General features: G+C 43.6%; 1 protein-coding gene across 5 annotated transcripts in view; it reads right to left on the bottom strand.

The window, feature by feature from the left end:
- Positions 1-1,451: 1,451 nt before the first annotated feature.
- SMAD2 (SMAD family member 2) overlaps positions 1,452-13,402 on the bottom strand; it is a 50,308-nt gene continuing 38,357 nt past the window's right edge. For 3 of the 5 annotated variants that reach the window (XM_087927506.1, XM_087927507.1, XM_026714811.2), the window contains 5 exons: positions 12,670-12,723; positions 10,584-10,796; positions 9,850-9,987; positions 8,864-9,008; positions 3,459-4,069 (listed from right to left, as the gene is read on the bottom strand). In XM_087927506.1, the coding sequence (XP_087783632.1) occupies positions 3,946-4,069; positions 8,864-9,008; positions 9,850-9,987; positions 10,584-10,796; positions 12,670-12,723 (674 nt within the window). In that variant the 3' untranslated portion in view covers positions 3,459-3,945. Of the gene's footprint in view, positions 4,070-8,863; positions 9,009-9,849; positions 9,988-10,583; positions 10,797-12,669; positions 12,724-13,402 lie in introns of all 5 variants that reach the window. The other 2 variants (XM_026714782.2, XM_087927505.1) reach the window with 2 other exon arrangements.

Here is a 13,402-nt window from a genome sequence, read left to right as displayed (position 1 = left end):
ATTTTGGCCAATCTCGCTTAAAACTTAAGGTTTCATAGGAGTTAAGAGACAAAGCGAGGAAGGGAAAGGCAGAAAAATACCCAGAAGATGCAACTGCTTCCTGGGACTCCAGAAAAAATGAGGGAAAAGGATAGCTAGGCAAAAACAGAGGCCAAAATCCAATGGGATCTCAAGGAACATACTATACTTGAAGCAAATTTCCATGAACTGATGAAAATATAAATTTCCAGGCAAATTTTCAAGGGCTTCAGGTCAAGAGCGATGCAAAGATTGGGTACTTTTGTGTGTGCAAGTCAGGCTGGGTGCACTGTGAGTTCTAGCCCCACCTTAGGCATGAAAAGTTGGGCCAATTAGCAGGAGACGGTTAGTTCTAGTTCCACTTTAGGCATGAGAGTGGCTGGGTGACTGACCAATCACAAGTTCTAGTCCCACTTTAGGCATTAAAATGGCTAGGGGACTTTGGCCATTAGCAGGCGACGGTGAGTTCTAGTCCCGCCTTAGGCATGAGAGTGGCTGGGTGACTTTGGCCAATCACAAGTTCTAGTCCCACTTTAGGCATGGAAAGTGGCTAGGGGAGTTTGGCCAATCACCAGGCAACAGTGAGTTCTAGTCCCGCCTTAGGCATGAGTGACTGGGCCAATCACCAGGCAACAGTGAGTTCTAGTCCCGCCTTAGGCATGAGTGACTGGGCCAATCACCAGGCGACAGTGAGTTCTAGTCCTGCTTTAGGCATGGAAAACTGGCTAGATCATTTTGGGCCGGTCCCTCTCTCTAAGCCCAACCCACCACACAGGACTGTTTTTGTGGGGCAAATAGGAGAATGTTGTATTTAGGCATGTTTGCTAGTTTATTTTTAAAAGTAAAAAAGGTAAGTTAAAAAAAAATCTAATAAAATGAATTTCTATCCGGCCTTTGCAGCAAGATTAAGGCAGACCACAGCATCCCCATCTGCCGTGTTTTTTCCTGACCATAACCCTGGGACATCCATTGGGCGGAGTGATTATCTGAAGTCCCCAAAGAAGTCTATATGGCTGAAAGTGGATTTTACTCTGGTTCTCTCTCTCTCTCTCACACACACACACACACGCATGCACATTCAAAGTCACATCAAAAAGCCACCTTGCTCACACTGTATGAAAGTGAAGAGCCTCTTACTAGTGATTTTATTGAGCTGACAGACAGACCAGGGGTCCCCAAACTTGGTAACTTTAAAACTTGTGGACTTCAACTCCCAGAACAGCTGGAAAATTCTGGGAGTTAAAATCTACAAGTCTTAAAGTTGCCAAGTTTGGAGACCTCTGAGATAGGCTAACATGGACTTCTCTTCCGAGATGGCACCCAGTTCTTCACACCTAAAAACAGTTAAGCTCGCGTTTGATATTTAGGACTCTCTTTTTATGCCGAGCTTGCCAGCAGAGTCTTCCCACCAAACCACCACACGAACAAAAAGAGAGAATTAAAACTTTTATTAGTGTATTCACATATTAGGCAAATGCAACACAGATGAAAAGCTTCGCTCTTCAGTCTTACAAGTTCTTACCAATACACGAGGCTACTGGTAAAACTACACGAATTGGTTAACTCTTTGCCCATTTCTTCTGAATTTGGCCTGGCCCACACTTGAGTTTCCACCCACCCTCCCACCGGCGCCTATTTTTTATTTATTTTATTTTTTTTAACTTTTTTGGTATTGCTCTTATGCCCTATTTTTTCTTACGGCATAAAAATAACATAAAATAAAACCCCTCGTTGCCTTTCAGGTTCAGGCAAGCCGATTGCAAAGCTTAACACTGGCCAAACATTAGTTGTCAAAAGCTAGAATTTCCACTAGATGTACTTACAAAGTACAAGACTAGTGCAAAGTAACCTTTTTTGGGGGACCAGGAGGAGAGAAGTGGCAGGGAGGGGTGGCGAGAAGGAAAGAAACAAGACGGAAAGGCAATCCTGCTACTGCCACGATGAGGAAGACAGGCAGCTAAGATCACAAGATGGTTAGTAAGATGGATAGTTTTCAAGTCAGAAGAACCCTTCTGTACAGCTTACCCAACCCAGACCTATCTGTAGAATATAATTCCAAAAAAAAAAAATTTTTTTTTTTAAAAAAAGCAAGGCCCAGATGTAGGAGTGTCCCAAGATTCACCCTAACATGTACTGTGGAGGTTGTTTCCTTTGGCCAAGCAATAAGCGACCCACAGAGGCAGCCAAGATCCTATCGTGGACGCTCAGGGCTCTATTCTATCGTCCCCCGTCCCCCCCAAAAAAACACCCTTTGGTGAAATGCCCCCTTTATACAAACCCACCCAGAAAGCCTGTTTCACCATCTGCAAGAAGGCCCTGGGGGCTTACGGAGCTGCCAAACAGGGAAATGTGAAGCAGGGAATCTCCTCTCCAAAGAAACGGGAGGCGTGGTGGCCTCGCTTCTCCTCCTTGTGCCCTTCCTTCTCCCCGGACTCCAGCTGTTGCAAAAAGAAACCTTGGGGGAAATGACAGGAGAAAGCAGTCGCCTGTTTGGCCTTCCCCTTCGTCGATTGGATTTAGAAGCCCAGCAAGCAAACACGTCATAAAAGTACTCTTTTCAGGGAAGTAGGCAACCTTTGCAGGTCCACTGTTAACACCCAATGTGTATTATTAGACCAGAGGCCTCCAACTTCGGCAACTTTAAGACTTGTGGACTTCAACTCCCAGAATTCCTCAGCCAGCAAAGCAAAGAATTCTGGGAGTTGAAGTCCACAAGTCTTAAAAGTTACCAAGGTTGGAGACCTCTGCACTAGACAGAGGGCTGGTGGGAGACGTTTAAGAAAGAGAAACACAAGCCCTCTTCCTTTCATCCTGATAGGGAAGGAAGGATCCGTCAAGGCGCACCTGACAATCTTCTTCTCCACGACAAAAGAACAATATCCTGCTGTGTCTCTTAAGTAGGATTTGGAATCAAGAGCAACATCTACTAATCACAGATAAGCGAGACAGTCATGCCTGGGAAGCAACAGGAGAGGAGGGAGAAAGTTGATTTGATTCACCGGTTGGGAGAAAAAAATGGATGGGTGTCATTGGTTATAAAAACCAAATCGACTTACAATGACGCTACTCCAGTTAGGGCATAAATGATACACAGCGAACCTGAAGGACCACAGCAGGGACGGCCAGCAACAGATCTATTTGCTGGATGGACAGGGTGTGTCCCAACTCAAACCAGATCTGATCGTTTTGAGGAGCGAGGAAGGTTAAGAAATCCCATTTATCTGGAACGCGTTCGGTTCCATGAAGTTTTCAGGTGGATAAAACCCTAAGTTTTGATCTGTCTCTACGGCTAGCAGTTGAAGAGAACAGAATGGGAAGCTTTCTGTAATAAGCACTTCTTCTAGGGCAGTGTAAAGAGCCTGCAGGCAGACCGGTATGAATACAAAAATATATATAAAAAAAATAGGGAGAACCAAGTATTTTAGGCCTTTTTTTTTTTTAATGAGATGCCTGGCTTAAGCCAGAGCTTTGTAACATCTACCAGTGGACACTGTTAAAACGAGGACTGCAAAAATGGTGCCACACTTTGGAGAGGCTTCCTGACCAAAGGCTAAATGTACTTTGTCCATGTTATTAGTAAACCTGTAGGACACTCGATTTATATATACCCAATAAAAAAAAAAAAACACCGTTAAAAGTCTCTTTAGATGTCCCTCCTTCCTTCAGGAGAAGATGTTTCTATACACTAACGTTTCACCTAGTATCAGAGTATAAGAAACGAAATCCACAAGGTGCTTGAAAACTGATGAGATTCTCAAGTGCTTTCTCTCTCTCTCTCTCTCTCTCTCTCTCACTCTCTCTCTCTTTCTCTCAGAACATTTTTTGTTTCTTTTTGGATAGGAAAAACAGTTCATGGAGACCACGCACGCGTTGACTGCAACAGAACGATCCGTTGGCAGGACTTCCTGTCTTCAGAGCCCTCCGAGATTACGACATGCTAGAGCAACGCACTGAGGGGGAACCCATCTGAGTCAATACTTTATCCAGCCACTGTAGAGGCCCATTCAGGTGCAGCTCGATCCAACAAGGAGTGCTTGTTACCGTTTGACGCCTGAAAGGCAAAATGGGGAGGGGGGCAGAGAGAGGGGGAGGGGTCAGAGAAGGAATGAATAAAAGCCTTTTGTCAGGGCTCCGGCAGTTGCCCCCGTTTAAATCATGAGTCTTGAGCCGAACTTCCAAAACGTAAAGAAGATTTATTAGGAGTAAACATGCCAGCACTGCCTGGGTGTAGTCGACTCTGAGACACATTGTCACCCTTGACCCTGGTTTTCCTCCACCCCCGGGTGTATCATAATTCATATTCTCCAATGGGGCACATCCATAGCCCAGAGTCATCAATCATGTTCTCCAGTTAGAATTTTGCGCCGGCAGAAACTTTGGCCACCTAGAAACTATCTTTGAAAACATTTATGGAATGCAAGCTGCCCACTGCTCCCCACTCCCTTTCTGTTGGCAACTCTAAAAAGACCATAGAAATATTTTATGAGTATATATATAAAACCTTTGTGGCATGGCGAAAGCAGCACACCAGCCGAACAGAATACCTGGTAGACCTTGACTTACAACCAATTGTTTCGCGACCGTAGCAAAGTTACAATGGCCCGGGGGGGGGGGGGATCGAGTTATGACCGTTTTTCACACTGTTGCAGTCTCCCTGGGGTCACGGGATCAAAATTCAGATACTTAAAAACTGGCTCAAATTTATGACGGCTGCAGTGTCCCGAGGTCAAGGGATCCTTTTCTGTGACTTTCTGACGAGCAAAGTCAATGGGGAAGCCGGATTCACTTAACAGCTGGGTGTCAACTCATAAAATATTTCTAGGGTCTTTTTAGAATTGCCAAGAGAAAGGGAGGGGGGAGCAGTGCGGCAGCTTGGAAATCGAAAGTGCATTCCGTAAATAGTTTTCAAAGATAGTAACTATGTGACTGAAGTTTCTGCCACGCAAATATCTAATTGGAGAATATGATTGTTGACTCTTGGCTACGGACGTGTCCCATTGGAGAGTATGAATTACGATACATCCGGGGGTAGGGGAAAAAACAGGGTCAAGGGTGACAATGAATTATGTGCCTCAGAGTTGGCTACACCCAGGCAGCGCCGGATCTTTTAACTCCCAATAAATCCTTTTGATGGTTTGGAAGTTTGACTCGAGACTCATGATTTAAATGAGGGTAACTGCTGGAGTCCTGACACCAGGGTTATTGACTTATCAGCTGCAGGGATGCACTTAACAATTGTGGCCAAGAAAGAACGTAAAAATGGGGCAAAACTCACTTAATGACTCTCTTAAGTAGGATTTGTAATTCCTAACCATCACAAGAGGGCATGAAAAGGCAACAGGGATTAGCTGTTTGTGAAATCACAACTTTTGTAATTTCCAAAAGTTATACAGGGGAATATCTGGTTAGTAATTCGGTGGGAAACTACCAGGAACACCAAGCTGAAGGGTAGAGCAGACGTTAAAAACACATCTTGGAAGAGGAAAGAGCCAATTCCCGATATCCGGCAAGGAAGCTATAGAGAGATATCACCAGCTGTGTCAAGCATAAGACTCCGGGAAGTTTCTACACTGCTCCCAAAAATAAAGGGAACACAAAAATAAGACATCCTAGATCTGAACGAATGAAATATTCTTATTAAATACTTTGTTCATTACATAGTTGAATGTGCTGACAACAAAATCACACAAAAATTATCAATGGAAATCAAATGTAGCAACCCATGGAGGTCTGGATTTGGAGTTACACTCAAAATTAAAGTGGAAAAAAACACTACAGGCTGATCGAACTGTGATGTAATGTCCTTAAAACAAGTCAAAATGAGGCTCAGTAGTGTGTGTGGCCTCCATGTGCCTGTATGACCTCCCTACAATGCCTGGGCATGCTCCTGATGAGGTGGCGGATGGCCTCCTGAGGGATCTCCTCCCATACCTGGACTAAAGCATCCCCCAACTCCTGGACAGTATGTGGTGCAACGTGACGTTGGTGGATGGAGCGAGACATGATGTCCCAGATGTGCTCAATTGGATTCATGTCTGGGGAACAGGCGGGCCAGTCCATAGAATCAATGCTTTCGTTTTGCAGGAACTGCTGACACACTCCAGCCACATGAGGTCTAGCATTGTCGTACGTTAGGAGGAATCCAGGGCCAACCGCACCAGCATATGGTCTCACAAGGGGATCTCCTCTCGGTACCTAACGGCAGTCAGGCTACCTCTGGCGAGCACATGGAGGCCTGTGTGGCTCTCTAAAGAAATGCCACCCCACACCATTACTGACCCCAATGCCAAACCGGTCATGCTGGAGGATGTTGCAAGCAGCAGAACGTTCTCCACAGTGTCTCCAGACCCTGTCATGTCTGTCACATGTGTTCATCTGTGAAGAGCACAAGGCGCCAGTGGCAAATTTGCCAATCTTGGTGTTCTCTGGCAAATGCCAAACATCCTGCACGGTGTTGGGCTGTAAGCACAACCCCACCTGTGGACGTCGGGCCCTCATACCACCCTCAAGGAGTCTGTTTCTGACCATTTGAGCAGCCACATGCACATTTGTGGCCCGCTGGAGGTCATTTTGCAGGGCTCTGGCAGTGCTCCTCCTGTCCCTCCTTGCACAAAGCGGAGGTAGCGGTCCTGATGCTGGGTTGTTGCCCTCCTACGGCCTCCTCCACATCTCCCGATGTACTGGCCTGTCTCCTGGTAGCACCTCCATGCTCTGGACACTATGCTGACAGACACAGCAAACCTTCTTGCCACAGTTCGCATTGATGTGCCATCCTGGATGAGCTGCACTACCTGAGCCACTTGTGTGGGTTGTAGACTCCGTCTCATGCTACCACTAGAGTGAAAGCACCGCCAGCATTCAAAAGTGACCAAACCATCAGCCAAAAGGCATAGGAACTGAGAAGTGGTCTGTGGTCACCACCTGCAGAACCACTCCTTTATTGGGGATGTCTTGCTAACTGCCTCTGCTTTCCACCTGTTGTCTATTCCATTTGCACAACAGCATGTGAAATTGATTGTCAATCAGTGTTGCTACCTAAGTGGACAGTTTGATTTCACAGAAGTGTGATTGACTTGGAGTTACATGTTGTTTAAGTGTTCCCTTTATTTTTTTTGAGCAGTGTATCTTCACCTAAGTCTCAAGGAAGACCAATTTTTATAAGGGGAAATAATTACTTTGTGATTGTATAATTTATAACATCAAGTGGTTCCTTCCCCCCCCCCCCCACTTGTGAATGAATGACTTAAGAGAATTACAAATCTGATACTAAGGCACAAGGGTCACTTGTTAGTAAATTTAATTCTTCTCATATCATAAGAGTGGGTTTTTTCTTTCCTCCCAGTTACCTATACATTTGCTTTTCAGCTTGCTTCTTCTTTCTCATGGCAACTACCACTTCCCTACTTAACCTATTTACACACACACACACACACACACACACACACCCTTGCTAAGAGGCAATGACTCCCTCACGTGCAGTTTTTCTTCTGCCTATCAGCCTGGCCTTGAGGGCATCAGTTCTACTGCAGAGATGATTTTATTATCTTAGGTACAAAAAAGCAACTATCTCTTTTCCAAAACAAATTGCAAGTTCTACTTACTTTGGGCAGCTTATCTTTGAAGTTTGTGCTACCATGCCTATTAAATTTTAAAGATCCATATTCTCTTTCTTCCAGATAACATGCTTTTAATAAAAGGGATAGGATGGGGTTTGGGAAGTTATCAAGTGTTTAATACGGGTGGCAGGGTGGGATTTTTAAATGGATTTTTATTATATGATGAATTCATTAAAAAATTGTGTGTGCGTGATCTGGGTGGCTGCATACATTTGTTTAATAAAGCATTAAATTAACAACTGGTTTGCAACACTATGTGCTTTTAGTCAAGGTTGGCACTTTAGAAAACCAAAGGTTAAAACTAAAGGTTAAAAGTTTCAAGCACATATGGAACTTCTCCTTAGCAAACTCTATAGAACTAGAGACAATCTGTTTGGCCTACTTTGCCTTAAGGCTACAGGAAAGAGACCAGGAGACTGTGAGTTCTAGTCCTGCTTTAGCCATGAAAGACAGCTGGGTCCAGTCACTCCCTTTCAGTCCAACTCACCTCTCAGGTGGTTACTGAAGGGAAAAATAAAAAGGAAGGAACAACAGATATATTTGTGGCCTTGAGTTGTTTTTATCAGAGTAATAAAAGTGGGGTTAAAATAAAATAAAAGAACTAATTTATAGAACTTGACCACTGCTCCAGTCTGTACAACATCTACAGGGAAATCTTAAAGCCTAAAGTACCAGTGAGAAGGAATGGGGGGGCAGAGAAATGACAAGCCACTTCATAGGCTAGAAATGCCTTTTGATATCAGCTTTCAACCCCCTCCCCTGCCCAGGTGCAGATCAAAGCCGAATGGACTTTGGGTCTTCCTCCAAAAAAGTTGGAGGATCACCGAGGTGTTCAGTGGGAATATCCTCTCTTTGTACAGAGTTAAGTTTGTCAGCCCTCTCGCTCGAATTTTCTTAACTCAACTGAAAAAAAGAGCTTGGGTTTCTCACAAGAGAGCCCGAGGTGACCTAAAAGCAGGGGGTTCTTCAACTTTGGCGACTTAAAAGACTTGTGGACTTCAACTCCCAGAGTTCCTCAGCCAGCTTTGCTCTGGGAGTTGAAGTCCGCAAGTCTTTTAAGTTGCCAAAGTTGAAGACCCCTGACCTAAAGCACTATTTACATGCAAAAAGAATGCCAAGCCATGAGGCTAGACCAGACGGATTCTGTGAGAAGGCGAGGACTGCACTGGACTGCAGGCTTGGCAATTCACCCCTGCCACAAGGGAATTCTTCAGAGCTCCACCAAATACCTGTACTCAGCTCCCCATCCTTTAACGAAACTCATCCTGATGGTGCACATGCGGGTGAGCTGATATACGGCTTCGAAGCCCTGATTCACAGATTGAGCCAGAAGAGCAGCAAATTCCTGGTTGTTGAAGATCTTCAGGTTGCAACCTATATGAAGGGGAAAGACAGCGGGGGGTTACTATTGCCAAACCTTAGTAAGACCACACCTAGAGTCCTGCATCCAGTTTTGGTCGCCACACTATAAAAAAAGATGTTGAGGCTCTAGAAAGAGTGCAGAGAAGAGCAACCAGGAGGATTAGGGGACTGGATGCTAAAACATATGAAGAACGGTTGCAGGAACTGGGCCTGGCTAGTCTAGTGAAGAGAAGGACCAGGGGAGACAGGATAGCAGTCTTCCAGTATCTGAGAAACTGCCACAGAGAGGAGGAAGGGGTCAAGTATTTTCCAAGGCACCTGAAGGCCAGACAAAGAACAATGGATGGAACCTGAACAAGGAGAGATTCAACCTGGAAATAAGGAGACATTTTCTGACAGGGAGAACAATCAACCAATGGAACAGAAGTTGCCCTCAGAAGTTGTGGGAACTTCATCACTGGAGGCTTTTCAAGAAGAGATTGGACTGCCATCTGTCAGAAATGGCGTAGGGTCTCCCGCTTGGGCAGGGGTTGGACTAGATCACCTACAAGGTCCCTTCCAACTCTGTTAATCTGTATCTGTAAGTTACCGGTATCCTCTAAAGGTTAATATTATAGAACCCATCCCTTTAAAGTTTCCGCAGCATTTTTTTAAAAAAAGTTGAACAGCTTTTGGAGATGCTGGAAGTCATTTCCCAATATTCCCAGGCACATTTTCTGCTGATAGAAAATAAGGATTCGACAATCAGAAGATCTAAAGACATCACCTGGAAAAAATCTGCCTTACAGCTCTGGCCATGCACTTTAATATACTGTATGTGTTTTTTTTTTCTTTTTGGTTTTACATAACTTACCTGGTGGGATTTTGCACACAGTGGCCGGATGCCAGCCATATCTCTGGTTACAGTTAGGACTCTGCACGAAGATTGCGCTGTCACTTAAGCACTCGGCAAAAACTTCCCCGCCAATATAATACAGACGCACTCCCCTTCCTGGGTGGGGGTGGGAAATGAGGAACAGAGAAAAGAGAAATGTTGAAGATTATCATCTCCACTGCTTAGGACCCCCCCCCCCTTCTATCGTTTTGAAAATTGACTGGATTGTTATTCTTTTACAGCTAGCATGCCAATGTTATGTAACTAAATGACAGAACTGTGTTTTACTTCTTCTTTTAATGCTTAAATGTTTTTTTTGGAAGGAAGGAAGGAAGGAAGGAAGGAAGGAAGGAAGGAAGGAAGGAAGGAAGGAAGGAAGGAAGGAAGGAAGGAAGGGGGAAGGAAGGAAGGAAGGAAGGAAAAATAAAAGGAAGGAAAGGAAGGAGGAAGGAAGAGAAGAAAGGAAAGGAAGGAGGAAGGAAGGAGGGAGGGAAGGAAGGAAAAGAAAGAAAAAGAAAGGAAAGGGAGAGAGAAAGAGAGAGAGAGAGAGAAAGAAAGAGAAAGAAAGAAAGAAAGAAAGAAAGAAAGAAAGAAAGAAAGAAAGAAAGAAAGAAAGATAGATAGATAGATAGATAGATAGATAGATAGATAGATAGATAGATAGATAGATAGATAGATAGATAGATAGATAGATAGACATCAGGGGATCCTACCTATGTGCCGTCTTGTCATTTCCACCGTGGCGTTTCTGTTAACGTTGGAGAGCAAACCTAGGCAGAATCGTTCGGAGTTGGATGGGTCCGTGAAGCCGTCTACGGTGAGCGAAGGTTGCGATGCGTGGAAGGTTTCACCCACTCTCTGATTTAGTTCATAATATGCTATTGAACACCAAAAGGCGGGCTCTGAGTAGGTAACCGGCTGCAAGTCTGGCAAGAGAGAAAGAAATCATTCTTTAAAATAATTCTTTATATGCACTGTACTTCTCGGTATTTGGCAATGGTCCGATAGCCATGGCTACCATTCTTGAAACAGAACAGGAATGTCCATGTTTTCAGTGCAACCACAATCGAAGCTCTGTCAGCCCAGGGGTTGATACATTAATACATTTCATCTAAAAGGCCACGTTTGCTCTAATTCCCCCCATGCAACTAAACAATCTGAATGGCTTAATTTTAGGGAGTGCTCACGCCATCTCTTCGTTTTATTTGCAGAGGAAAACTGAGCAGAAGACATACTCTGCCTGAAACTTTATTTTCCCTAGCTATTTCGTATCTTTATTTCCCTTTCTATTCCACTCTTTGGCACCACATTTTCCATGATAATGTTATCCTAGATTAAACCATCTTGATTTAACTGCCCACAGCACAGTAAAGGATTCACATTTTAAGAAGCTCATTTCCCAAAATACAGCCCATAAAAATACTAATACAAGTTGCTGGAGCTAGTTAAAAGATTCGTCAACATTTGATTTTTAATGAACTGTATGGGCACCTATAGATTTGATAGAATTGAGGCACCCATAAATTGATACAACTGTCATTAAACATACAGTATGCCAGTACTATCCCAGGTAGTCCCCGACTTAATGAGGGATCGCTTAGCGGCCGTTTGAAGTTACGACAGATAATCCCCAAAACTAATGACTCATTTCCAAAGTTATAACTGCTATACTCCTCCCCTTGTGGCCATGTGAATTTATTTTGGGAGCTTGGCAACCCGCTTGCCTATGGGGCCATTTGCAGCAACCCGCAATCACGTGGGTCACAATTTGCCTCATATTTTTACCTGTTTCTGACATTTCATCTCAGCTGTTGGCAAAAAAACAAAAACACACTGGAAAAAAATGATTTGCTTAACAGCCACCACCACCACCCAAAAAAGTCAAAAAATTCGGTCTAGCCACATGATGCCTCAAGGTATGATCCCAATGACTTCCAGGCTCAATTATGGACATAAGATGAGGACTGGGTACAGTTTTACTGTTGGGAGTTGGGAGTCCAACAACATCTGGGAGAAAACTAATGTGCTGTGTGGTGTACAACACTTTTATAGCATGCCCAATAGTAGGAAAGGTTAATTTAACAGTATATCTAAGCAGACCAATATTGAAGCAAACTCTTCTATTCAGCCTTATGGGCAATAATACCTCGCAAGGCTATTCACAGATAGTGGACAGTTCATTTCAAGCAAGGTCGGCATTCAAAACTATGATGCACAACCTTATTACAAGTACATTTTCAGCTTGATCATCTAACTTTAAGTTGCTGATAGCAACAGGTAATTCTTTAAACTTTTAATTCTGCGGCCCTTTTTGCCATGTTTGCATACTAACATTGCTCCTCATGTGATTCTAGAAGAGAACCAGTAATTGTTTCATTGAGGGAAGTATTTAATTAAGGAACAGCTGTTCTTACCAGAGCACAAAGGGCTTTATTTACTGTCGGCCTGTCTCAGGGGAATATGGCCATATCCCACACTTGGAGGCGAGAACCCAAAATCTGAAGACCAATGCCCTAAAGCAGGGGTACCCAACCTTGGCCATTTAAGGCTTGTGGACTTCAACTCCCAGAATACCCCAGCCAGCACAGGAATTGAAATCCATAAGTCTTAAAAGCGGTAAAGGTTGAACACCCCATCTTGAAACCTAGGGCAGACATATTTTTTTTAACCTGAAACGTATTTTAATGGTGTACCAGGTAGAAGTACCAACTAATGCAATTCTCCATTTCTTGCTCCAGATAATAAGAGTTCCTATTTCTTAATGCAAAGACATTTATCCAATTTTCCAATTTAGCTTACCTAGGCTGTGATTGACAGGGGAGAGTGTACTAGGAGACAACTCTGCCGGCGATCCTGGGGAAACAATCAAGAACATTATTTCATTTTTTCCCCTCTTGCCTGCATGTGTGCGCGCGCACACGAACACTTCACACAAATCCTTTGGGCAGAGATCCAGATGTCATAGTTTTTCACAAGCTACCATTAATCTTTGGGCATGGTAGTCAAAAGAATCTGGAATCACTTTTATTCTTTCCCTGATTCAATGAAATGTTGAAAAGATGGGAAAATATTTGAACAAAGGATGGGAGGAACTATGATTGGCATGATAGAACCTTAGCACTAGTTCTAGTAACTAGCTTAGAATTTATCTTACTCCTATTAACAATAACATAACAAAAATCAAGGTTTAAGAGGTCAAGATAGGTGATATATATTAGCCTACTGAAAAGGGCATTTAACTAACCCTTTGCCATTTTAGCATCTAATAATCCAAGAAATATGAAATGTGCAGGTCGTCTTAACCTATGACCGCAATTCAGCCCAAAACTTCTGTTGATAAAGAGATTGTTAGGTGAATTTACCCCATTTTACAACCTTTCTTGCCACAGCTATTAAGTGAATCACTGCAGTGATTAAGTTAGTTCACAACTGTTAAGTGAATCTGGCTTCCCATTGACACTGCTTGTAGTTTGAACTAGCCATTTCTGTTACACTAAATCTATCTAATTGGTAAAACCCAAAATCAAAATTT

Source organism: Pseudonaja textilis, chromosome 2 (genome assembly GCF_049901715.1).
Source record: "Pseudonaja textilis isolate UNSWEBS1 chromosome 2, rPseTex1.2, whole genome shotgun sequence".
In the NCBI taxonomy this organism is placed as follows: domain Eukaryota; kingdom Metazoa; phylum Chordata; class Lepidosauria; order Squamata; family Elapidae; genus Pseudonaja; species Pseudonaja textilis.
Note: the sequence above shows the minus strand (reverse complement) of the source record. Positions and strands in the feature narration are given on the sequence as shown.